Source organism: Lacerta agilis, chromosome 5, assembly GCF_009819535.1.
Source record: "Lacerta agilis isolate rLacAgi1 chromosome 5, rLacAgi1.pri, whole genome shotgun sequence".
In the NCBI taxonomy this organism is placed as follows: Eukaryota; Metazoa; Chordata; class Lepidosauria; order Squamata; family Lacertidae; genus Lacerta; species Lacerta agilis.
This window is the reverse complement of record NC_046316.1, coordinates 10,274,729-10,301,699: the sequence shown is the minus strand read 5'-3', so window position 1 is coordinate 10,301,699 and position 26,971 is coordinate 10,274,729. Positions and strand designations below refer to the sequence as shown.

General features: G+C 45.9%; 1 protein-coding gene and 1 long non-coding RNA gene across 2 annotated transcripts; both read left to right on the top strand.

Moving 5' to 3' along the window:
• Positions 1–1,374: 1,374 nt before the first annotated feature.
• ERICH6B (glutamate rich 6B) lies at positions 1,375–26,971 on the top strand. The gene is made up of 10 exons (XM_033148039.1): positions 1,375–1,758; positions 7,759–7,868; positions 8,515–8,628; positions 12,001–12,158; positions 17,450–17,517; positions 17,908–18,029; positions 19,993–20,081; positions 21,864–22,016; positions 24,387–24,615; positions 26,560–26,971. The coding sequence occupies exons 1-10, from the start codon at positions 1,395–1,397 to the stop codon at positions 26,788–26,790; spliced, it is 1,638 nt and encodes a 545-aa protein (XP_033003930.1). The 5' UTR covers positions 1,375–1,394; the 3' UTR covers positions 26,791–26,971.
• Positions 2,722–4,757, top strand: LOC117046529. The gene is made up of 3 exons (XR_004426583.1): positions 2,722–2,796; positions 3,962–4,032; positions 4,714–4,757. It is a non-coding gene; the product is annotated as an uncharacterized LOC117046529 (long non-coding RNA).

The window sequence follows — 26,971 nt, the reverse complement described above, 5'->3', positions numbered from 1 at the left end:
CTTTTTTGAAAATCAAATAAAAAGATTATATATATATATATATATATATAAAGAGAGAGAGAAACAAACCATTAGCCCAGCTAATAGGAATGTATTGCCACACCACCAACATCTCTGCAATTAAAATAGGGACATCCTAAGGAAAAGCGGGGCATTCTGGGATCAGATCAGAAACTGGGATGGCTTCTGTAAATCCAGGACTATCCCTGGAAAACAGGGAGGTTCTGGGATTCCACTGCCCAAGGTAGCTGCCTCAGTCTGCTCCATGGGCGGGCCAGCCCTGACTTTTTAGGACCTACCTGTTTTTTTTCTGATCGTAAGTGGCTTAAAAAATGTTTAAACATTGTGTTTTAATAGTTGTAACCCACCCCAGGAGATCGGGGTGAAAGACGGGTAAATAATATTAATGTTTATTATTTAATTGTCCCTTTGTTTCCTTTGGGGGTGCGGGTGGCGCTGTGGGTTAAACCACAGAGCCTAGGGCTTGCTGATCAGAAGGTCGGTGGTTCGAATCCCCGCAATGGGGACGTTCAGTCCCAGCTCCTGCCAACCTAGCAGTTCGAAAGCACGTCAAAGTGCAAGTAGATAAATAGGTACCACTCCGGCAGGAAGGTAAACGGCGTTTCCGTGCGCTGCTCTGGTTCGCCAAAAGCGGCTTAGTCATGCTGGCCACATGACCCAGAAGCTGTACGCCGGTTCCCTCAGCCAGTAGGTCAATAAATGTGAGGGATCCTATTCCCCCCCCAATACTTCCTCAACACAGACTCTCCCTAGGTTTCACTGGCAACTAGGATGAATCCTTCAGTGTTCATATGGGAGTTGTCTCTGGGGTACCTCGGGGCTCTACGTTTGAAGACTTCTTGCCACATATGGGATCTCCCTACCAGGGTTCCCAACTACTGCCGTTTGCCTTCCCTTTAGGCAAATAAGTGGCACACTTGGCTTCACTGTCCAGCCCTCTGTATGACAGGAGAATAAGCAAACAGTTTCCTCTTCCACAGGAAAGCTTTGTTCTCTCCTCTTGGTCACACCTCTTAAGGTACTGATACACTGCCAGATTCAATGAACGTTTAAGCACATTTAACTTTATTAGGTAACTTGAAAACATGGATGTCTCGGGTTATTACTGGTACAAATCTTCTTCTCATGTAATTCAGCTTTGTTATAATATTTCCTGCATCCCTTTAGCAATGGTAATGACCTTTCCTCGCATTCCCCAAAGCCTAACCTCTCCTTTTCTCTCTCTCTAACCCTCCACACCCAACTGCCAACCCCCCAAAGCGAGATGAGCGCCACAACCCCAGAGTCGTCCGCGACTGGACCTAATGGTCAGGGGGTCCCTTTACCTTGTTTCCTTTATTGCTTTCAGATCCCAGTCTTTGTGTGTTGACAATATGTCAAGTGGACAGAAGCTGTCTGGGCCTGGTAGCAAAGACCATTTGGAATCAAAAAGAACCCCTTCACTTTCTACATCCCAGCCAGCAGATCCCAAGCCTTCCAGCTCGCTTCTCACTGAAGAAAATGTTAAGAAACTGCAAGAGAAGGATTCCGCTTCTAAATCTGCCCTTGCTAGAGAGTCAATAGAAGCGTACATTACGCAGAGCAATCTCTTTTTGAATAAGAGCGAAGCCAGTACAAGTCGGAGCAAGGAGCAAAGTCTGTCCGATGAAAAAGTATCAAAGGCAGGTTCTGTTGTTATCCATGTAGAGGACGCATGCGAAGATGTCTCAGAAAACATTGAAAAATCCTCAAAAAAAGGTACCTGTACATTATTCCCTGTTGAGTATTAGATACTTTCTGGTCACAATGCATAAAATACAAATAATTGATTTAAAAGTGAACAACAACAGCAGCAAAGCGAATATACAAAAATGCAAAAATCACACCTGCGTAAGTTAAGCACTCCACATCTCACACTCCTCCTTATGATACTTGTCTTGGTGCCTAGCTTTCAACTTACTTGCAGCCAAGGCAAACTTTGCAACCAGTGCAGTAATAAATACATTATTGCCAGCCAGCAAAATAGAGATTTGCTCAACTGCATGAGATATGGGAAGTCTACAATTTAGTCTAGTATTTTATTTTATTTTTTTTTAAAAAGCTCAAAAGCAGCTGGGGAATCAGGAGCTGAATAGGATCGGGGCAATGGCACTGGGCTCATCCACCTGGGAGTTTAATGTGGATTTGAAGCTGCTTGTGTCTCTATTATTTATTGCATTATTCTTATTTATAATATCCTGGGTAGGTGTTTTCCTGAGTCAAATCTGTAGTCAAGATGACCAGTTCCACTAGCCCAGGGAATGGGAAACATTTGTGGTTCCATGGGTCAGATCCTTATCCGGATCAGCCATGCAGGTAAAATTTGACACGTGAGCAGGTTCGCCGCACCTGAAAATAACATGATGGCGTTACGATGTCATGTGACTGACAGGCGAGTTGTTTCAACCATCTGCCAAAATCCATTGTGGTGGTTTCCAATTGCCCACCTGCTCAATGGCTGGTGCTGGTGACCTACAGTACAAGGTGGGTTTCTAGTTCTATGCTCAGTGCTTTGGGAATCTCCCTTCATAATACTTCTCCCCTCCCCAGAAGAGGAAAGAAGCCTTTATTTTATATCTTTTTATTTTTTGTTCTGGAGAAGGCTGAGCTAATGAAACGGCGACAACTTTTACCCCTGTTTTATTCTGCTGACTTTTAAAAAGTCCCTTTCTCTCTTCCTTCAGATTCCCAGACAAGATCTCCATCATCTTCAGTTCTTGAGTCTCAAGCATCAATGAAAGCTGAGTTGCCAACAATGTTAGTAACATTCTGCTCTACATTTCCTTAACACCAATAACGGTGCTGTGTCCGGACAGACAGCCTATTAAATCAGTAGTTTAAGATATGGTTTAGCTCAGAACCCTGCTAACTTGTTTCTGATACTGAATCCAAAAAGCAACCAGAACAGGCCCCCTTCCATCTGAAAATTGACATCTGTGCATCACTCCTAATTGACAAATGATCCCTTGTTGAGGGGAGGGGAGGGGAGAAGAGGGAAGAAGCAAAAACTAGGTCCAAGGAAAACCATAAATGCACCCTGGCAAAGCTATTGCAGGGCCTCATAATGTTCTTTGATAATCACCTGTTCATCTTCCAATGCGATTGCATGTTCCACACTCCACACAGGACAAACCGGGCAGCATCCGTGAAAAGCAACCAATGGACACAAATCTGATATCAGAAATAGCAATATTCATAAATCCATAGGGGAGCATTTCAGTCTACCAGGGGACTCTGCAGCTGATCTTCTGGCAGCTACTTTGGGGCAAAGGAATCTAAAAGGAAAACTCCAGTGTGGTGAAGTGGTTAAGAGTGGTGGACTCGTAATCTGGTGAACCGGGTTTGCGTCTCCGCTCCTCCACATGCAGCTGCTGGGTGACCTTGGGCTAGTCACACTTCTCTGAAGTCTCTCAGCCCCACTCACCTCACAGAGTGTTTGTTGTGGGGGAGGAAGGGAAAGGAGAATGTTAGCCACTTTGAGGCTCCTTTGGGTAGTAATAAAGCGGGATATCAAATCCAAACTCCTCCTCATCCTACTCCTCCTCCTCCTCTCTTCTTCTTCAGTGTGAAATGGCTGGATTACAATTCATCAGGGAATTGAGAAAAATTCACTTCTGACTGAATAGAGACAGCGGTCTCCTCTACTGCAGATGTTAACTAAACTCAGCAATACCATGCTGCTTTATTTTATTTATGAAATTTATATACTGCTTGATTGTAAAAAAAAAAACAAAAACACCCTCAAAGCGATTTACAATATAAATTTACAACCATAAACTCTGTGTGTGTGTGTGTAGCACAGAACTTTGGATTACATAGCTCAGAATTCTTCCCCCCTGCCCTCAAACAACATCAAAGTATATATGGGGTATCTTTGTGAAAACAGGAAGTCTCTTACTGAACCTTTCTTTTCCCGTTGCAGAAAATGTGGTGTTACAGATGTGGAAACTCAGACAGAATGGAGTTACTCAGACATGAGCTCAGAAGAAAAAAGTATGATAATAAGAATACTGTGCTGGCCTTAAACTGTTTTGTTTTTCGGAGAGTGTGTTCCAAACAATGATGCAGGCATATGTACACATTGAAAATCAGCTTTTGGGCTGACTTGGCAAAATCTGATTGCATTTAAAATGCTGTGGTTTTATCTTTCAAATGCTATTTTCTTTTATTAGCTAGATTCCTTTAAACTACTACAAAATTAAGAGATCATGTCTGACCCTTAATGAGGAGTGGGGAAATTAATTTGCACACTTTTAAAGTCTAGCATTCAGTTTTCACTAATTTTGTATTGCTTTGAAATGCTCTGCTCTTTTGTGTAGGTTATGTATTTCTTGTTGCCTCCTTCCCTACAGACCCTCTTGGGTGCTAAGATCAGCAGAAGTTGCCCTATTGTTTGTTCCATCACCCTCAAAAAACATTTTCTACAACAGCCCCCAAGTTGTGGAATTCCCTTCCATGGAAGCTTGCCACTTCGATTACGCTACTTCCAGTAGACACCGAAGCCTTGACTTTTGACATGTCATATGTATTTTTAAAGTCCTGGCGGTACGGTTGGTGTATTCGGCAGCTGCCTCCGTTCTGTGTTGAATACAGTATTTTATTGTGTTGGTTATGTATTGGGTTTTTATGTTGCTTGCCTCAGCGTTGCGATATATAACAGTATTTTTCACGCAGGGAGAAGGATACTGGAGGAGGCAAGCAGGAGTGTCAAGGACAGCAATGAGGCCAGAGAAAGTGAGGGTGAGTTTTAGCGACAGCAAGATGTGCTTAACATTATTGGGGTTCAAGAGTACACAGTATCTCGGCTAGACCCCCTTATGATGCTCTTCTTATCTGATCCGTAGACGCAATTGAAGGGTGAACAATGAACAGTAATGCGTTTAGATCTTTCAGGGAAACTCTGGAGTGACACGTTGACCCAATTGAATGCATTCTCCTAGAGCTTGTTCACATGTTAGCCACCTGATAACTGGTGTCAGTGTTTTGTGTGTGCGGATAAACTATCACAGATCAACTAAAGAGACAGGTAGGTAGCCATGTTGGTCTGCCATAGTCAAAACAAAATAAAAAATAAAAATAAAATTCATTCCAGTAGCACCTTAGAGACCAACTATGTTTGTTCTTGGTAGAAGCTGAAGCCAAGAACAAACTTAGTTGGTCTCTAAGGTGCTACTGGAAGGAAATTTTTTATTTTTTTATTTTGTTTCAACCAAAGAGAGAACATCTCCAGAGCTTCATGTCACCTCAAGCACAATGCTCTTCAATGGAGTCAGTTTTACACGTCTGTGGTAGCTCAACATTTTTGCCCTGCACCCCAAAAAGCTCAACAACCTAGACCTGAACCCCTTAAAAATGGGCCTTCCTCCTCCCTAAAATAAGCTCAACAACCTGAATCCCCCAAAAGGGGGTAGATCACTGGCTGTTTTTAACTCTGTGAGTAGATCTCTGTGAGTAGATCTCAGTGAGTAGAGTTGGCCACCCCTGATCTACAAGATATCAAGTGTTGGTTAAGGTAGAGATGTCAGTGAGTGCAGAGTGGCTGTGAAAGATACTCGGAGTCCAGTGTGACTTTCATGCTCTTTATTCAGCTCATAGTAGTGAGGAATGTAGTTCCCCCAAAACGTTTGCCTTATATACACTATTTACACAATGGGCCCCACGTGATTGGCTAATTCCGGGATACTCCTGTATGCCAATCAGAGTGCAGATTCACTTCCACCTGGAGCTGGATTGGGTGGCTCCTGCGGACCAATCAGACAGCAGCAATCTCAATCCTATTGTTCTGGGACCAATCAGACTGCTGCAATCTCAATACTATTGTTCTGGGACTAGTCAGACTGCTGCAATCTCAATCCTATTGTTCTAGGACCAATCAGCCTGCTGCAGTTTGGATCCTATTCAACTCAGTACATAACAGGCTGATACAGAGGTCTGTTGACCCAGGGTCTTGCTCCTGCTTGCAATCATCATATCAGTTTGGGGAGGGGATATTTTTTCATTTAAGTAGCTTGAGGTTCAGTTTCAGAAGGCCACAAAAGTCTTTGTTTGTTTGTTTGTTTGTTCTACAGAGCTAATAGTTCGCAGCATATTAGAAAAAAAAGATGTCGCTGAAGTGGTCAGTAAAGGTACGCCTTGTCACACTGATAAGATTTTAAGGCATCTCATCAGCCACGGGTCGAACTATTTGATACAGAAATAAGGTTGTACGGTATCCCATTCCATTCAACTACCACCTTCATAGGGAACCTTCTGAAGCTTCTGAGTTCCGTTAAAAATGGACATCAGGTAGCAATAATGAGAAAGATTTCTGCAAACTACTGTGTGCTGGAGTAGACAGCCATGTTGCTGGTGGGATCTTTCAACATGGCAGTTTATTATGGGCTGGACGCTGTTTATGCTTTGAAGTTTTGTTTCCATTTTTGCAGCACCCACATGGCATAGTAATCATTAAGGTGCCAGCTTGTGCTTTTTCTTCTCTTAATTAACAGGTGGCTTCCATTGCCACAATCCTACTTCTCTTTACTCCCCCCATGGGCAGACCAGTAATAGTACAGAATAAATGCTTGGGGCTGGTTAGTGCTCTGAGTTATGCTGTGTGCGCACACAGGAGTCTTCCTGTAAATTATAATGATTTATCCCTTCGCGGGTGGCGCTGTGGGTTAAACCACAGAGCCAAGGGCTTGCCGATCAGAAGGTCGGTGGTTCAAATCCCCGCGACGGGGTGAGCTCCCGTTGTTCAGTCCCTGCTGCTGCCAACCTAGCAGTTCGAAAGCACATCAAAGTGCAAGTAGATAAATAGGTACTGCTCCGACAGGAAGGCAAACGGTGTTTCCGTGCGCTGCTCTGGTTCGCCAGAAGTGGCTTAGTCATGCTAGTCACATGACCCGGAAGCTGTACTGACTCGGCCAGTAAAGCGAGATGAGCGCCGCAACCCTAGAGTCATCTTTGACTGGACCTAATGGTCAGGGGTCCCTTTACCTTTTATCCCTTCCAGTCTTCCCCAGATGATGTTCAAAGGGGTTAAGGGGTTCACTGTCAAACCCAAGACCCTGAACTGTAGGTTGAGACCACCCTTCCAGGGATCCAAAGAACTCACACAGTAGCCAAATATAGCCCAAGAGACCTGAGGCAACTGGTTTAGAGCAAGGCAATTTCCCACCTATTTACACAGAAATATAGGTGTTCCTGTTTATGATTGCTTACGGTAGCAGCAAAATGAGAATTCCAATACCCAATAAGAAAGAGCAGGTCAATAAAGATTTTAGGAACTTTTGGTGAAATATGTATGTATACAGTCGTATCTTGGTTTTTGAACAGCTTAGTTCTCAGAAAGTTTTGGATCCCAAACACCGCAAACCTGGAAGTGACTGTTCCGGTTTGCGAACTATTTTTGGAAGCCGAACGTCCGATGGGGCTTCCAGTTTCTGATTGGCTGCAGGAGTTTATTGCAACCAATCAGAAGCCGCAATTGGTTTCCGAATGTTGTGAAAGTTGAACGGACTTCCAGAATGGATTCCGTTCAACTTCCAAGGTATGATTGTGCTTCACCACCACTCTCTGACACCTACAAAGAGAAATAAGTTGGGAAATTTGGTCTTCTATATATCTGAAAAGGGCTCCTCTGTATGTCCCATGCTTATCATTCGGCTTGGTTTGCGCCAAGCACCTTGCATTTTGAACAAAGAAGCAAACCTAACAAAAGCTTCTTTTTTTGCCAAGGATTAACTTTGTTTTTCATCTTTGTATATTTACCCCCTTCAAAAATATTTCCGATGCGTTTGCTTGGAAACTTCAAAGAGAGTTCTGAAGATTACGAGTCGGATATTGAGGTGAGATCACGTATAGTTGGGACCAAAAGCATTGTAGTTCATCTCTTTGTAGGGGTTTGTTTTGTACAATTGACATCTATTTGTCACATATAACGATCTACCTGTGGGGAATGTATAGTGCTATTTTTCTAGAAAAAAAACAGGTGCCAGAACTCACCATGAACACCTCCCTCATTCTCTTAGAATGGCAATGGCGCCCACCTGAGGTGCCGGAACTGGGTTTCTGTGAGTTCCTCCTGGGGGGGAAAAAGCCCTGGGAATGTAGATTTTGACTACTGGAGGCAATATTTTAGAGAGAGGGTGGCAAGAACCAAGGATTACACAAGCCCTCTTTAGGCACAACAGTTCCCACTTAACTGTAGGTATGAATTCCCACCCATCCACAGCAGTTGTCCGCTCATTTTAAAACTGCTTCTCCACAGTTCTAAATATTTGTTTAAATGAAAGCTAATGTTTTCAGGGAGCCAAAGTCAATCCCGTTGTATTGGATGAGCTGTTCACCTGTCCTGGTCTGGAATCACAGAAGGGGCCTCCTCTTGGAAAATTGATTTGACTCCGAGCCTAAGCCGCATTCATATACATGTTTTCCTGCGAATAGCTGGTTTAGTTTGAGAAGACATTTGCTGACCCCTCCACCTCTTTTCAGGATCATTCTGAAACCGATCTTTGCCATCTTGGTTGCTGTGAGTTTTGCGCCGCGGCACTGAAGCCTTTACCAACAGCAGACTACCTGGACGAGAAGCCAGAGAAAATGGAAGGTGTGAGTATTGTATTCATTTTCAAAACAACTTCACTTCTGAAAGTGGAATACTTCTCTTTCCCCCCTCATTAACAAATTCATTTTTATTAAATTTTCCACTTTTAACAATCCGATCAAATCACATTAAATATTCCAAATTATACATACCGTATACATATCAAATGATCTGAACATTCTGCCAAATTATAATTTTTTAATAGGACTTCCCATGCCTCAAGTTCGGAGGGTTCTGATAATCTCATACGTCTACTGCTTTTCATAGTCATAGAATCCTAGAATCCTAGAATCATAGAGTTGGAAGAGACCACAAGGGCCATCCAGTCCAACCCCCTGCCAAGCAGGAAACACCATCAAAGCATGCCTGACAGATGGCTGTCAAGCCTCTGCTTAAAGACCTCCAAAGAAGGAGACTCCACCACACTCCTTGGCAGCAAATTCCACTGTCGAACAGCTCTTACTGTCAGGAAGTTCTTCCTAATGTTTAGGTGGAATCTTCTTTCTTGTAGTTTGAATCCATTGCCCCGTGTCCGCTTCTCTGGAGCAGCAGAAAACAACCTTTCGCCCTCCTCTATATGACATCCTTTTATATATTTGAACATGGCTATCAGATCACCCCTTAACCTTCTCTTCTCTTCCGATGATTCCTCTAATTCTTTCTGTTGTTAACCTTCCTTCTTTCACAGCCTCTGAGTTGTTCCCACAAGCGAGTTAAAACAAGCAATGATGTGTTTCTGTGTGGATTGTATGTCTATGATTCCCCTCTGTAAGTTCACAGCATCTCCTCACACGCTGGTATTTCCACCGAATCAATCCAAAGGTCTTTTCGCTGCTGGCAGCCACCATCTCCACTCAGTTCTGATTAAATCAAGTTTAAGCATCTGCTCAGTAACTTTCCCAGATCGGTTGCATCAAACATTAGCCTTTCCAGGGGGAGATTTACCAAATCAAACTGGAAATACAAATATAATTACATATTAAAGGCTCACCTCCCTCTATGACTATTTGTAATTCTGCAGCCCGGTCTTGACTTCCGATCACTCAGCACCGGGGCCGCCAGAGCTGGAGGAGGGGGTGGTTGCTGTTGTGGCGGCGGCGGAGGGGCCTGGCGCTGGAGGGTCATGGGTGCCTGCTTGCTTGCCACCCAGATCGCCTTCCCTCACTAGGAAAACGGAAGTGTGGCACTCAAAAGGGAACAAAATTAAAAATTTTAAAAAAAATCCTTCCAGTAGCACCTTAGAGACCAACTAAGTTTGTTATTGGTATGAGCTTTCGTGTGCATACAGACAGCCACCCAATCTTAAACAACTGCTCACCCACAATAATACAACAACAGGACGCAACATGGACACTGGTACCAGAGCCTGCAACAAACCCAGATGCCAACTTTGCTGCCACATACACCCGGACAACACCATTACTGGCCCCAACAACATCAAACATACCATCTCAGGACTATTTAATTGCTCATCTTCTAACATTGTGTGTGCCATCAAATGCCAACAGTGCCCTTCAGCTCTCTATATTGGACAAACAGGCCAAACCCTACGCCAAAGGATAAATGGACATAAATCTGACATCAGGAATCACAAGACAGAGAAACCAGTAGGAGAACACTTCAATCTCCCAGGACATTCTATACAAGTACCTGTCTAATTACAAAAGAATTTCAGAAATAGACTGGAAAGAGAAGTTGCTGAATTGCAACTTATTACCAGACTTAAAACCATGGAGAGACCTGGTCTGAATAGAGACATTGGATTCTTATCTCAATATACATGATAAAGCCATCTCACCCCTTGCTTTTTCCTGTAAGACCAATTGCAGTCGTTAACAGTCGTCAACAGGTTTACCACACCTATCAGCCAATCACCCATTCCCACCACCCTTCTGAGTAATACCCCTCCCCACCCTCTCACTATATATAAGGGTCTGGTGACTTCTGTTTCAGTGTATCTGAAGAAGTGTGCATGCACACAAAAGCTCATACCAAGAACAAAACAAAATAAGAAATTCCTTCCAGTAGCACCTTAGAGACCAACTAAGTTTGTTCTTGGTATGAGCTTTCGTTTGCATGCACACTTCTTCAGTTACCTGTAACCAATAACAAACTTAGTTGGTCTCGAAGGAGCTACTGGAAGGATTTTTTTATTTTTTATTTTGTTTCGACTACGGCAGACCAACACGGCTACCTACCTGTAACTAGAACTTAAAAGGGAAGTTATACTCAGAACAGAGCACGTTCAGCTTCTGAAAAAATGTTCCAAAACCAGAACACTCATTTCCGGGTTTGAAGTGTTCAGGTTCCAAGTAGTTCGAGAACTAAGCTGTTCGAAAAATGAGGTACCACTGTATTTATTTTCCCCCAATTTGAACTGTATTTATCACCCCCCCCCCATGGTGATTTTCTTGAGTCAAAATGAGAGTACCCCTAAACATTTTTTTAGGGGGGGAAAGCACTGAGTTATACCATAAAATTATATATCAATGTAAAGATAATTTAATGAAGAATGTAATGCAATAACTTTTATGAAGGATTATTTATTACAACAGCCGTTATAAAGAAGAAACGTGAAATACGCAGAAAAAAAATGAGCTATACAGGTTAAATTGCCGTGTTGGCACTTTGCGATAAATAAGTTTTGGGTTGCAGTTTGGGCACTCGCCATCACTGGCCTAGGTTAACGAAATGTTCTTCTGTACGTTACCTTGGGGCAGATATGGAAGGCAGTTAACTGAACAACCAGAGCAGGCCCTAGACATTTTGGCACATGAGGCAAACGACAAAATGGTGTCCTCTCTCCCTAACACGGAAGAAGGTGGGGGGGGGGTGAAGATCTACATCAGGAACAAGGAGGGGAATAAAGATCTGAACTGAGATCTGCTGCCCCTGCAGATCCTGCCGCCTGAGGCAGCCACTTGACCTTGCCTCATGGGTGGGCCGGCCCCGACAACAGCAATGATCTTCTGCCCAGTCTTTATTGAGCATTTGTTCTCATTTGTTTCCAGGGAGGTTCTGCAACAATGAGCACTCCTCCTGATTTAATTATGTGGCACCTGTATATTTCCCTGTTAATCATTTGTTGATCACACACTTTTCAGTGCATCTCCCCATCACTTTTCTACCCACAAAAAAGGCCATTAAAGAACTTGTTCTGCTAAGGTGGCAGAGCACTTTAATCGCACGAATCTGAACTTCTGGCATGCGCTTGAATTGTTCCTGCAAAATACGGGCAGCCCGGAGGTGACGCAAGAGAGCTAAACAAATCTAAGAACCAGCAAATTTGGGATCTAGGATAAAATAGCCTGTAAACGAGAAGATCATGATAGCGGCTTCCATTAAGAGTGATTTTCAAATTACTGGGTTTTGTGTAGCTTATCTGTTGCAGGACATATAAGGAAATTTTCCAATGTGTAGTTCAGGAGCTCACAGAAAACACCACCGAAGAAAGTACAATCGACATCACTCCTCACCAACACCCATCGGATGGTTCTTGGGGGGAGAACAAGACTAAAAGGACACTGATGAAAGAGTGAGTGATTTTGGAGATGACTTCTTCAGTTCTCAAACTTCTGAAACTACCCAGAGACTTCCCACTTTATTTTCTGATTGCTAAATATGACAGGACTGTAAAGACGGTCTTGAGAGGAGTTTGATCTGGAAGTCTACCATTCGGGTTGCCGTATTCCCAATAGTGAAAACCCAAAGTTGTTGAGCTGTTGAACATCTCTCCCCCCCCCAATTTTTTATGGCTTTCCTTTGTTTGTTTCTTTTTTAAAATAGCCCTACTTGTCATACATCCGGGTTTTCCCAGACATTTTGCCATTTCAGCACCCAGAGACGCCATTTTGCTGAGCGCTTCCTGGACTTGTCCGTGAAAACCCAGACGTATGGCAGCCCCTATATGCAATGGAATAAGACTCAAAACCAGAAAGCAGCTTTCCAGTGTAGAATTTATAGCCATAAAAAAAGAATCCAGGACTTTTATTCACTCCCAAGAAGAATCCATCTTAAGTTGTCATTTTGAGCACTTCCAGCGTACAGAATAAATGCTTCAGCCTTGACAGACAAAAATAAGGGGCTCATAGTGTCTTCTGACATCTGTTCCCATCCCAACATGTTTGTTACGGGGGGAAATCCAAAGTAGGTAGATGCTTATGTAACCGTTTAACCCTAGTAACACATAGATTTCTCCTCATTGTTTTTATTGTGCTACCTCTCCATCTTGGCTTTTTCAGCACATGGAACTGTTTTCTAAATGTCGTATAACCATAGAGTTGTAGAGTTAGAAGGGACCCCAAGGGTCATCTAGTGACCAGGCATGGTCAAGCTTGGTCCTCCAGATGTTTTGGGACTACAACCCTGACCACTGGTCCTGTCAGCTGGGGGTGATGGGAGTTGTAGTTCCAAAACATCTGGAGGGCCAAGTTTGGCCATGCCTGATCTAGTCCAACCCGCTTGCTTGTGAGTGTTTGGAAGGCCGCTCCCTTCCTGCTAATTCCACCTGGCTGAGGGGGCGTGGCCTGCACTCACTGCTGCACTTTTAATTTGTTTTAATGGTGGTTTTTATATCATTTTATTATTTTTTGTTTGGGGTGGGGCAAATGTTTAGTTTAATTTTAGCGTTGTTCTCTGTTTTTTATTTGTATTATTTTGTTAATTTAGTGTATGGTCTTTATTTGTTTTTTAAGGGGATAGGGGTAGGGCTGCCTGGGATTGGGCCTCAGCCAACAGGATGGCTGGGGCAGGTTCCACAGGGGGGGTAGTCTTGGAAAGACACCCAATCTCAGTGATCATGGGCAGGAGGAGGAGTCACGCTAAGACCAGACCATGTCATTACCGAGGAGGCAGGTTTAGTCGTTGTCTGAAGACTATCCCTGCCTCCAGGTCTGGTCCTGACCGGATGGATACTGGAATCAGCAGGGGATACCCACATGACCTGAAAGTGTTGCTGTGTAATGCCAGGTCAATGATTAACAAAACCACTGCCATCCACGACTTGATTGTGGATGGAGGATTTGACCTGGCATGTGTAACAGAGACTTGGTTGGATGAAGCAGATGGGCCTGTCCTTGCCGCTGCTTGTCCACCAGGTTTCTCTTACGCACAGCAACCCAGGCCATCTGGGCGGGGAGGGGGGGTTGCAGTGATTTTTAGGAAGTCATTAGTTTGCACCAGGCGTCCTATTGGGAAGACCCAGTTTTCTGAGTGCATGTTCTGGAAGTTGGGCAATAGGGGCAGTACAGGATTCCTTTTGGTGTACCGACCTCCCCGCTGCACCAAGGATTCCCTGCCCGAGCTGCTTCAGGTCGTGGCGGATATGCTCCTGGAGACACCTAGTTTGGTTGTCTTAGGGGATTTTATCATCCATGCCGACACGACCTTACAAGGGGCCGCTCGGGACTTCGTGGAAAGCATGGCCTCCATGGGGCTGTCCCTGAATAAGTCTGGTCCAACTCATAGCCGCGGACATGCCTTAGACCTGGTGTTTACCTCTATGGATGTTGGTGATCTGACACTAAGTAAAAGTGAAACAAAAGAAGTGCCATGGTCAGATCACTTCCTGGTGCAACTGGACTTCTCTGCGACCCTTCCCCTCTGCAGGGAGGTGGGACTGATTCAGATGGTCCGCCCCCGCTACTTAATGGATCCAATTGGCTTCCAGAGAGTGGTAGGGGATGCATTATCCCATGTTGATGGCCTTTCAGTTGATTCCCTGGTGGCCCGCTGGAATGCGGAGTTAACCAGGGCTATTGACTGTCTGGCTCCGAAGCGTCCTCTCCGATTGCATGGAGCCCGGACAGCTCCGTGGTTTTCCCCGGAGCTGAGGGCGATGAAACAGTCGCTGAGACGGCTAGAGCGCCGGTGGCGGAAAACTCATTCTGAATCAGACCGGACACGGGCTAGAGCTCAACTTCGAGCCTACCAAGTGGCAATGGCGACAGCGAAGAGGACCTTCTTCGCTGTTTCTATTGCATCTGCAGGAAACAGCAGCAGGAGACTCTTCCAGGTGGTTCGCAACCTAGCAGAACCACCTTTGTCACCGGGGTCTGGTAGGGACCCCAAGATCTCCTGCAATGCTTTTGCAAAGTTTTTTGCAGATAAAGTCGCTCAGATTCAGAAGGAGGTAGACTCCACCGTGGGAGCAGGGCCGGGGCGGGAGAGTGCTAGAGCCCTGTCTAGTCATGTTTCATGGGATCAATTCCAATCTGTTACCTCCGAGGATGTGGACAGGCTGCTTGGACGAGTGAAACCGACCACCTGTCTCCTAGATCCTTGCCCATCCTGGCTTATAAAAGCTAGCCGGGAAGGGCTGGGCGATGGGCTCTGCGCGGTGGTGAATGCTTCCCTCTGCGAGGGAATCTTTCCAGACCCGCTGAAAGAGGCGGTCATTAAACCGCTTCTTAAAAAAACATCTCTAGACCCAGCCAATATGGCCAACTATCGCCCAGTCTCAAATTTACCATTCTTGGGCAAGGTGATTGAGCGGGTGGTTGCTGAACAACTCCAGGCACGCCTGGAAGATGCGGACCATTTGGATCCCTTCCAATCAGGATTCAGGCCTCATCATGGGACTGAAACTGCCTTGGTCGCGCTGGTTGATGATCTCCGGCGGGCTAGGGACAAAGGTGAGAGCTGTTTCCTGGTTCTGCTGGATCTCTCAGCGGCCTTTGACACCATCGACCATAACATCCTTCTGGACCGGCTAGAGGGGTTGGGAGCTGGGGGCACTGTTATACAGTGGTTCCGCTCTTTCCTCCTGGGCCGTGTTCAGAAAGTGGTGGTGGGGGATGAGTGTTCAGACCCCTGGGCTCTCACTTGTGGGGTGCCTCAGGGTTCTGTCCTCTCCCCCATGCTTTTTAATATCTATATGAAGCCACTGGGAGAGATCATCAGGGGGTTTGGGTTGGGTGTTCATCAATATGCAGATGACACCCAGCTCTACCTCTCTTTTAAATCAGAACCAGTGAAGGCGGTGAAGGTCCTGTGTGAGTGCCTGGAGGCTGTTGGAGGATGGATGGCGGCTAACAGATTGAGGTTGAATCCTGACAAGACAGAAGTACTGTTTTTGGGGGACAGGAGGCGGGCGGGTGTGGGGGACTCCCTGGTCCTGAATGGGGTAACTGTGCCCCTGAAGGACCAGGTGCGCAGCCTGGGAGTCATTTTGGACTCACAGCTGTCCATGGAAGCGCAGGTTAATTCTGTGTCCAGGGCGGCTGTCTACCAGCTCCATCTGGTACGCAGGCTGAGACCCTACCTGCCCGCAGACTGTCTTGTCAGAGTGGTGCATGCTCTGGTTATCTCCCGCTTGGACTACTGCAATGCGCTCTACGTGGGGCTACCTTTGAAGGTGACCCAGAAACTGCAATTAATCCAGAATGCGGCAGCTAGACTGGTGACTGGGAGTGGCCGCCGGGACCACATAACACCGGTCCTGAGAGATCTGCATTGGCTCCCAGTACGTTTCCGAGCACAATTCAAAGTGTTGGTGTTGACCTTTAAAGCCCTAAACGGCCTCGGTCCTGTATACCTGAAGGAGCGTCTCCACCCCCATCATTCAGCCCGGACGCTGAGATCCAGCGCCGAGGGCCTTCTGGCGGTTCCCTCACTGCGAGAAGCAAAACTACAGGGAACCAGGCAGAGGGCCTTCTCGGTAGTGGCGCCCGCCCTGTGGAACGCCCTCCCGTCAGAAGTCAAGGGAATAAACAACTACCTGACATTCAGAAAACACCTAAAGGCAGCCCTGTTTAGGGAAGTTTTTAATTTGTGACTCTGTATTGTATTTTGATATTTGTTGGAGGCCGCCCAGAGTGGCTGGGGAGACCCGGCCAGATGGGCGGGGTATAAATAATAAATTATTATTATTATTATTATTACTATAATGAAGGAATCTCAACTAATGCATCCATGACAGATGGCCATCCAACCTCTGCTTAAAAACCTCCAAGGAAAGGAGAGTCCACAATGTCCCAAGGGAGACGGTTCCACTGTCGAACAGCTCTTACTGTCAGGGAGGTTCTCCTGATGTTTAGTCGGAATCTTCTTTATTGTAACTTGAAGCCATTTGTTCGATTCCTATCCTCCAGAGCTTGTTCCTTCTTCCATGTGACAGCCTTCATGATATTTGAAGATGGCTACCATATCTCCTCTCAGTCTCCTCTTTTCCAGGCTCAACATACCCACTTCCTTCAAATGCTCCTCCTAAGGCTTGGCTTCTATACCCTTGATCATCTTGGTTGCCCTCCTCTGCACACATCCTTCCTAAATTGTGGTGCCCAGAATTGGACACAGCACTCCACGTGTGGTCTGACCAAGGCAGAACAGAGTAGTACTATCAACTTTCCTTGATCTAGACACTATACCTCTGTTGATGTCACTGCGTGCATTGACAGCCGTGGGTCCTGAAGGTTGAAAATGATCAACGTGCAGCAGCAAATGTCCACAAGCAATGCAGTTTGCTTGCTCGGCCACCCCTCAAGCACGCTTCATGGAGGATGCAATAAAAACCCCAGTATCAAGCTCTCCTGCTCCAGTGCCTGAGTCTAGGGATCTGCACTTTCCTTCTAGTTGAGAAAAGCAAAGGCAGATCAGGTTCCAGTTGTCCTCCCAACCACCTCTGCATAGGGGAGAACTCGTGAACTCAAGTCTGCTTTGTTTTCCCCCACACATTAATTTTATTTCAATCCATACCTCCCCCCGGCTGCTTTCCCTGCCTAGCCACTGCGCAATGTTCACATGGACGTAGTGTGTAAAACCTTGGCTCTGTGCCTGGCATTATTTGCAATCTTAAAGGTTTTTAATTTCAGCACTTCTTTCTCCTAGGATTGAAGACAAAGGGGGCATTGAACAGTACAGGGATGTCTTTGAGCAATATATAAAGTATGGGCCATGTGAGTACAAGCCTCTCGTTGGTTGCAGAAGCCAGGGAGTTTAGTCTCCCCACCCGAACCCTGCCCCGCTGCCATCCCCTCCAGCTCCTGCCAAAGAGTTTCTCATCTCCCAAAATTCGTGAAACAAGTCCTGCTACATTCTCCCTACTGAAATTAACTCCCAAACTGACACCTTAAAGAAGTGGGACAAAGCAGACCCACCAGGGAGGATGCAAGTGGGAACAGTGTGGGCTGCAGGTAGATAGATAGATAGATAGATAGACAGACAGACAGACAGACAGACAGACAGACAGACAGACAGACAGACACATTCATTCATTCATTCATTCATAAACGTTTAAAACTGAATTTCCAAATAGGTTGAAAACTCTCCTCCTAAAACTGTTTCAGGTATAAAACATGGATTCAAATTATCAGATCACCCACCCAAACCCAAAAAAGCCCGTAAGAAAGCTCCAGAGCCCAAGGAAATACTGACTTTAGATTTGGAGTTCAAAGCTGAACAGTTAAAGGTATGTGGCTATCCTATTTAATTGGGACTCTCTCGTATACAGGGGGACCTCTTCCAAGTCCCTTTGTGATGCTCTTTTAGCTCTGGGGCTCATTTACTAGAGTAAGAACTTATTCAGCAAGTGGGCTGGGATTTGCTGTCCCTTGCCTTGCATACAGTAGCCATCCCTTGTACAAGCTCAGAATAAAATAGATATACCGACAAGGTGGGGTGGGGTGGCCATAGGAAAGCACTGAGATGGCTGCCAAATAACACATACATAAATGTCAGTCGTTTCAAGTGGCTATAAAAATGCACTGGGAGAATGTTTCATTTCCTCCAAATTGCTGGAAAATGTGGTTGTTTGCTGTGTCCGTCCGCTGATTTTCCAAATGGCAGCTAGAATGCACTTTGATGGGGCGAATCGTACTGATGGCTGCGTCCTGCCATTTCCAATGTCAGATGATTGTGTGGGGCTATTCAGGGACCTACCGTTCCCCAGACCATGAGAAATCACAATCTTGCCTCCTTGCCCCTGTCCATTTGTCCCATAGCCCTTAGCATAAATTGTCTCAAGAGAACTCCTCGAGGGAAAGGCCTTGTGGATCCCTGCCACCCTGCTGGGAGACTCAAAAGGTAAAGGTAAAGGACCCCTGGATGGTTAAGTCCAGTCAAAGCTGACTATGGGGTTGCGGCGCTCATCCCTCTTTCAGGACGAGGGAGCTGTTTACCTTCCCGCCACAGTGGTACCTATTTATCTACTTGCACCGGCATGCTTTGGAACTGCTAGGTTGGCAGGAGCTGGGACGGAGCTCACTCCGTTGCAGGGATTCAAACCGCCGACCTTCTGATCGGCAAGCCCAAGAGGCTCAGTGGTTTAGACCACAGTGCCACCTATGTCCCTAAGGAGACTCAAGACTCAGCAGGCAGTGTGCTGAGGCTCCAGCTGCCTCCTCATTCCTCACAGCGGCCGATCATGCTGCCTGGAGTAGACTGCCTTGCAGATCACACACATCCTTGTGTTATCATATTGCAGAGACATAGTGCTTTCCCTAAGGGTGGTGGTCACATTATTTACAGCAGGCATCATAGGAGGTCTTGAACGTCACTGGGGGAAGTGGCTGGGGGTTTTCTACCAGCGATGGCTAAGGTAGGCAGGCAAAGGAGGTACCTTTTTTCTTTCTTTCCCCGCACCCTCTCCTCTTCATTCATCCCTCCATCCATATCTCCCTCCCTTCATCCATCCATTCATAACACACACCCAGCAGCAGCACCCCGTCTTCTGAGCACCCTAATCCAGCCAGCTATACTTTTCTTCTCTACAACTGCCTACCTTTGTCTCTTCTCATTAGATAACACAAGCAGGCAACTTACACACGTGCTTGTTTGTTGAGCGTTGAACTTCAACTTGTCTATGCTCTGGTGGCCCCCGGGCTAGATTACTGCAACACAATATGCACCGGGCTGCCCTTCAAGACTGTTCAGGAACTACAGCTGATGCAGAGACAGTCTGAGCATACAAAATAATTTCCAGAATTATTTCCACTGGTTACCAATGAGTTTCCAGAATTGATAAATAACCATGCTCTTAAAGGTAAAGGGACCCGACCGTTAGGTCCAGTTGGGACGACTCTGGGGTTGCGGCGCTCATCTCGCTTTACTGGCTGAGGGAGCCGGCGTACAGCTTCCGGGTCATGTGGCCAGCATGACTAACCCACTTCTGGCGAACCGGAGCAGAGCACGGAAACACCATTTACCTTCACGCCGGAGCGGTACCTATTTATCTACTTGCACTTTGACATGCTTTCGAACTGCTAGGTTGGCAGGAGCAGGGACCGAGCAACGGGAGCTCACCCGGTCGCAGGGATTAGAACCGCCAACCTTCTGATCGGCAAGCCCTAGGCTCTGCGGTTTAACCCACAGCGCCACCCGCGTCCCTTTAACCATGCTCTTATCTTCTCCTTTTTCTCCCGCTTTTTCCTTAGATTTGCCATTCTACCAAGCCTGTGAAAAGATATTATTCTGATGGAAAGATATTCTATATTTTTTTCCCAGATGGGACCGGCCAAGTTTAATATCCGACAATAACGATCATAAAGCCAGATTAAGAATGGATGACACCTTTGGAGTTGTACAAAGTTGCCAGTAAGGTGGGGTGGGGTGGGGATGGAGAGATGTGCGGCTGTTTATAGTACAAAAACGGCATCCAGCAGGCTAAAGGACACTGGCTCCTCCTGCGTCTTCCCACCACCCATGTGAGGTAGCTTAGGCTGAGAGTTTACAACTGACCCAAGAGAGGAAGTGAGCAAACAGTCAATTAAAATGTGAAACTGGATTCACGGCTCCTACCTGCTGCAGGTGCGTGGGTGTCTAGAACGTTCTGAAGATTCACCTGCAGAATTTTCTATACGTGCATCCGCACAGAGATCATAATGAACGAGAAATTGTCTCAGGCATATCACAGAGCAGGCATGTCCAACAGGTAGATCGTGATCTACCGGTAGATCACTGGATACTTGTGGTAGATCACCAGCAAATTAGTGGCTTCCTCCAAAGAAGCTAAAAACTTTGGCTCCCCTAAAAAAAGCTCAACATCTTTGCCCTGCACCCCTAAAAATAGGACTTTCCTTCCTAAAAAAAAGCTCAACATTGCTTTTCTGTTCCCTAAAGAAGCTCAACAACTTTTATGTGAACCCCCCAAAACAGGGCATTCCTTCCTAAAAAATGCTCAACAACTTTGACCTGAACCCCCAAAAAGGGGGTAGATCACTGCCAGTTTTTAACTCTGTGAGTAGATCCCAGTCTCTTGGGAGTTGGCCACCCCTGTCATAGAGGGTAGCCTTTTTGGATTATTTGAAAAAATATATTTAGCAACCAATTGAAACAGCAGGCAGGGTTTGAAATTTGAGCGCCAGGAAGAAATGATAATATATGAAATAGAGGAATACATATATTAGATGAAATTTGTAATATAATAGAGCAGGGGTCGGCAAACTAAGGCCCGGGGGCTGGATCCGGCCCAGTTGCCTTCTGGATCTGGCCCATGGACGGTCTGGGAATCGCTGCGTGGATCGGTGTGGGGATTCTGATCGTTCACGGCTGCGCCACTCCCCCCCATACACACACACACACACACTGCGGCGGTGCCTCCTCCCTCCCTCCTCCTGGCTTCTCCCCGCCCTGCCTAGAGGAGGAAGGGGGCTGGGCTGAGCTAGCTGAGCGCCATTTTCAGCAGCCCCTCTCCAGAGCCAGCCCTTTCCCGCCGCTCATTGTCCCTCTGCCGCCGCCACTGACAGCCCCTGACGCTCGCAAGGCTCAGGTAAGCTGTGTCCTTTTATTTAAAATGCATCTGTGGGATCTTTGTGGGGCCTGCCTGGCATGCTGTGTCCTTTTATTTTTATTTAAAATGCTTCTGTTGGGATGTCTGTGGGGCCTGTCGGTATCTTTGTGGGGCCATTCCCCTCCCAAAAATATAGTCCGTCCGTCCCCACAAGGTCTGAGGGACAATGGACCAGCCCCCTGCTGAAAATGTTTGCTGACCCCTGTAATAGTGAAATATGCATTTGGTGGAAATTGTGATATTTTACAGTATATAAAAGGGATGGGTATAAAAACAGCATGGAAGAGAGAAGGTGGGAAGTCAAAATTATAAGAGAAATGTATAACAAATTGAAATTAACTGCTTAAAGTTATGAAAATCTAATGAAAATCTTAGTGTTTTAAAAAAGAGAGAGAGAATCCTTTCGGGAGGAACAAACTCTTTTAGTGAAGAGTATTAACAAAGCAAAAGATGTTTGCAAAATTAAAAAGGAACCGCCGGTGTGAAAATACTCTTTTCCCTTAGCTATTTAATCAGTTACCCATCCGGTAATGTTGCTATCCTCATTAGCTACGTAAAAGAATTTCAGTTCACCTACATCGTTCTACAGGACAACCTATCATATGAAATGCAGGCCTGCTTTGCAAACCAGGGCTTTGCAGTATGCTACCACCGTAACGGGAAGATCTGGTAAGTCGAAAGGAAGCATCCAGACATTTTCCTATGAAATCAGGGAAAGTCTAGACTCTAGACCATGGGTAGGCAAACTAAGGCCCGCAGACGGTCTGGGAATCAGTGTGTTTTTACATGTGTAGAATGTGTCCTTTTATTTAACATGCATCCCTGGTGTAGGCCAGGAATTCCCAAAATTAGGTCTCCAGCTGTGTTTGGACTACAATTCCCACCATCCCTGACTACTGGTCCTGCTAGCTAGGGATGATGGGAGTTGTAGTCCCAAAACAGCTGGTCTAGGTTTTTGCAGGATAACTATTATTTAACTGTAATGGCCTAATCTGGGAAAAGGCGTTCCTGCCTACTGTTGATCCCTTTGCTTCAACAGGCAGTGCTTAGTCCAGAAAAACCTGCCAACTGCCAACTTGGTCCTTCAGGTGGGATGTAGCCCTATCCAGAACAGGTAGCACTTCTCTGCCCTGGACCCTGTTCCCTTATCACAGTACCTTCTTTTTCAGGATTAATCTTCAGTTTGTTCATCTTAATCCATCACCCAACTGCTTGCAGGCAGCTTTGTTCAGGAGTTGTACAGCCTCCCCGGGATTTGTATGTAGAAAACAAGAGGATAAATGGCTGCATGCAGACATTTAAAAAAATTATAAGTGGGTTTCACCTATGCAGCCCCATCAGCGGGACCATGCAAAAGGACTTTCATTCACGCAATGGGACTCCCCACCCCCACTTACCACTGCCCTGCCCGAAATTGGCTCGGGTCTGTGCGCGGAGGGAACCCCCAAAGCACAGGGTGAGGAGAGGGGCGCGGTATTCCTTCCATCATGAAAGAGTGTCTCCACTCCCATTGTTCAGCCCAGACACCGAGGGCCTTTTGGTAGTTCCCTCCCTGTGAGTAGTGAAGTTACAGGGAACCAGGCAGAGGGCCTTCTCGGTAGTGGCACCCTCCCTGTGGAATGCCCTCCTGTCAGAGATAAATATACAACTTTTAGAAGACATCTGAAGGCAGCCCTGTATAAAGGTAAAGGGACCCCTGACCATTAGGTCAAGTCGCAAACAGCTCTGGGGTTGCAGCGCTCATCTAGCTTTACTGGCCGAGGGAGCCGGCGTACAGCTTCCTGGTCATGTGGCCAGCATGACTAAGCCGCTTCTGGTGAACCAGCAGCAGCACACGGAAACGCCGTTTACCTTCCCGCCAGAGCAGTATATATTTATCTACTTGCACTTTGACATGCTTTTGAACTGCTAGGTGGGCAGGAGCAGGGACTGACCAGTGGGAGCTCACCCCATCACGGGGATTCGAACCGCTGGCCTTCTGATTGGCAAGCCCTAAGCTCTGTGGTTTAAAGCACAGCACCACCCACATCCCACAGCCCTATATAGGGAAGTTTTTAATATTTAATGTTTTATTGTGTTTTTATATTTGTTGGAAGCCACCCAGAGTAGCTGGGGCAACCCAGTCAGATGGGTGGGGTATAAATAGATGATGATGATGATGATGATTATTATTATTATTATTACTTGCACAGACAGAATGTTTGTAATAGCGTGACACTGTATTCCACCCAGTGTACACCAGCAAGGTTGTGAGGCAGCAAAAAGTTTATACTTTACTGTCGTACCTCGAATGGAATCCGTTCCGGAAGTCCGTTCAACTTCCCAAATGTTTGGAAACCAAGGTGCGGCTTCCGATTGGCTACAAGAAGCTCCTGCAGCCAATTGGAACCTGCGTCGGACATTCGGGTTCCAAAGAACTTTCGCAAACCGGAACACTCACTTCCAGGCTTGCGGCGTTTGGGAGCCAAAACATTTGACTCGCAAGGTGTTCGACTTCCAAGGTACGACTTTATACTGCTATGGAAATAAAATATATTGAGTGGATACAATGCGGCAGCTGATGCAGAGTGAGAAACATACACTGTACCTATTAATAAGGTATACTGGAGAGAATAGGATTGCCTTCTGTTCTGCTGCCTCTCACAGATTGCAAAACCTTCCTTTTGGAGATTGATTAAAGACAGGGGAGAAGCGGATGCTTTAAAACTACACTTTCAACCATCTCAAAGCCATTACGTCTCTCCTCCTTTGTCTCCTGCCAAAGGATTCAGTTCTTGCTATTTTCTGTCCAGCAATAAAGGAATGCGCCCAAAACTTTTAAGATCATATGCCAGCTTATGTCCTCGCAGAGAGGACTGCATGGAGACTCCAGCGGGAACGGGATGAGAAAGGGTTCGACAAACCCTCACCCTGCGGGACTAATGTGTTCTAAGGTGGTTGTTGAGTTTCCCACTTGCACTGCCTTGTCGTTCCTCCATCAGAAATCAAAGAGCTGATTCCAATGTCTTCTGTTTCATTCCCTCCCCGCCTCCCAAACAGGTTGAATCTAGACCTCTGCCTCGGCTCGTACTTCGATCGGAAGGGAGTTAGGAAGAAACACTGGAATTGGTGGGACAGGAACAGCCACATTCATGCACCTCCTTTCCAGCCAATCTACCTTCAATTGAATGTTTACATCCAGGTTAAAATCGAAGCCCAGGACCAGATTTTCCTAACGTTTACTAATAATCACGACTGCCTTCAGCTGAATGTGGGTGCAAAGCTGAAAGTGAGTGCCTGTGGCATTCTCATTCACATGCCTGCGGCAGGGAATCTTAAGCTGTGCCCCCTCTGTTGTCAGAAATGTTTGCCAACTTTTGCTGAACTCCAAACGTGACACGTGAACTGCAATCCAAAGAAATAGCAATGAGCCATTTTTGGAGTTAAGCTAAAGTTGGCTAAGACTGTGCAAACTCATAATTGGAGGGAGAACCCCCCCCCCTTTTTTAACAAAAACCCAATACTTTTATATAGATACAATAAAAACACAATAAAGGGGGGGAGGGAGAAATAGAGAAGATAAAATAAATAACTAAAAACAGAAAAGATGTTAAAAGGGAAAATAGAAAAGTAAGATTCAGATTTATTTTTTCAATGCTTCCCTAAGTAAAAGCTTTACATAAGAAAGTAAGATGTTTCTTACCATGCGTTCGTCTTCTCGGGAAAAGCAGTAGGTATTGTAGATGTTTCAATATTACCCTCTAACCAGGAAAGGAGGCAAGGAAAGACACTGCTAGCTAAACAACTTCACTGAGTTATTCCAGAAGGTGGAATAAGGTGGATGGATATTAAGCCTAACCTACCTCAAAGGTTTGTGGTGGGGATAACATAGAGGGGAAAGAGACCCATGAATGCCACTGTGAGCTCCTTGCAGGAATGGTGGAATGGATATGAACGTGATACTGACAAATAAGGAATAATCAAAATATAGTCTCTCTCCAGCCTGCCAGCCTGTTTTTTTTAACTGGGGGAAGGGAGCCAGGTGTGGACTCAAGAAAAACCGCCCAAGCTAAATTAGTAAATTAGACACAAACTGGATATTATTCAGGCCTACAGACATTGAACTTTACAAGTAAGTCCCTAGTCCTTTCTAGGCAGGGAAATGCATGTTGCAAGTAAAAATGGTGTGGCATGGCTGAAATCCTCTTTCCCTGTCACGAGCCAGGACTGGACTGAAGAAAAAGGGAGCTGTGCCTTTGGGCAGCTGTATCGCATGCTGGATGAATTGTCATCCAGGTTAAACAGGCATGTCCCTCCACCTCTGGGCTGAAGTTGGCACTGAAACCAGATCCAAAGCTTCTGAACTCTCTTGCACTGAACCGGACCTTTCATTTCTAGGAAAGGAGACCCGGGAGGCACCTTCATACTTGCAGCCTTTACTTAGAATTATGATCAAAGCTAACATGACAAAAGAATTCTGTTATCTGGGCCTTTTACATCACATTCTGTACTTACGACTTTCATAAGCGAACAGAGGAATCTACATTCAAAATCCTCCCCCTCTTTTAGAATCGTAAGGTAAAGGTAAAGGGACCCCTGACCATTAGGTCCAGTCGTGTCCGACTCTGAGGTTGCGGCGCTCATCTCGCTTTATTGGCTGAGGGAGCCGGCGTACAGCTTCCGGGTCATGTGGCCAGCATGACTAACCCGCTTCTGGTGAACCAGAGCAGCACACAGAAACGCCGTTTACCTTCCCACCGGAGTGGTACCTATTTATCTACTTGCACTTTAACTGCTAGGTGGGCAGGACCAGGGACCGAGCAACGGGAGTTCACCCCGTCGCGGGGATTCAAACCGCTGACCTTCTGATCAGCAAGCCCTAGGCTCTGTGGTTTAACCCACAGTGCCACCCGCGTCCCATTTTTAGAATCGTACAAGGCTCTAAATCCAGGAGTGTTTCCAGATCAAAATACAGTCGTACCTCCGCTTACGTATCCCTCTGGTTATGTAAACTTCAGGATATGTAAGCGGCAAACCTGGAAGTATATTTCCGGGTTCTTGACGCATGCGCAGAAGTGGTCTCTCTGGCTGCAAAAACCTCGGGATCCGTCCACACCGGACCCCGTCTGCAACCGGAGGTACCACTGTATAGTAGTGGAATCTGCCTAGAATCTCTATGTAAATGCAGTCTTGGTTTTTTCAGTTTGTGGATCTTAAATTTGGATTTTTGTAGCCGAAAGATCCAGACATGCTGAAGTTTCTCCAGACACCCGCATCCTCTGGACAGCTAGTTTGCTCCGAGATTCTACTGATAAGAAGGCACTTAGCCAGCATGCAGAATCTACTGAAAGAGCTGTGTCTCGTTCCACCTGAAGAAATCAAAGACTTCTATTTCCTCGTATCAGACATGTATGACCATGTACATCGCCGACAGAAAATGAGAATTCGATCTATGCAAAGATGAGTGCATACCTGTTATTTAGGCACAGCTACTGAGATACTTCCATGTTAAAACAAGTAAACTTGTCTTCAGTCATTGTAAGTTTACCCTGTTGGCTGTAGTGTGCACCAAGTTCTGTACAAAACACATCTGAGATTGTGAAAACATGTACAAGTTGCATAACCCATTCAACTGTTTGTGTAAT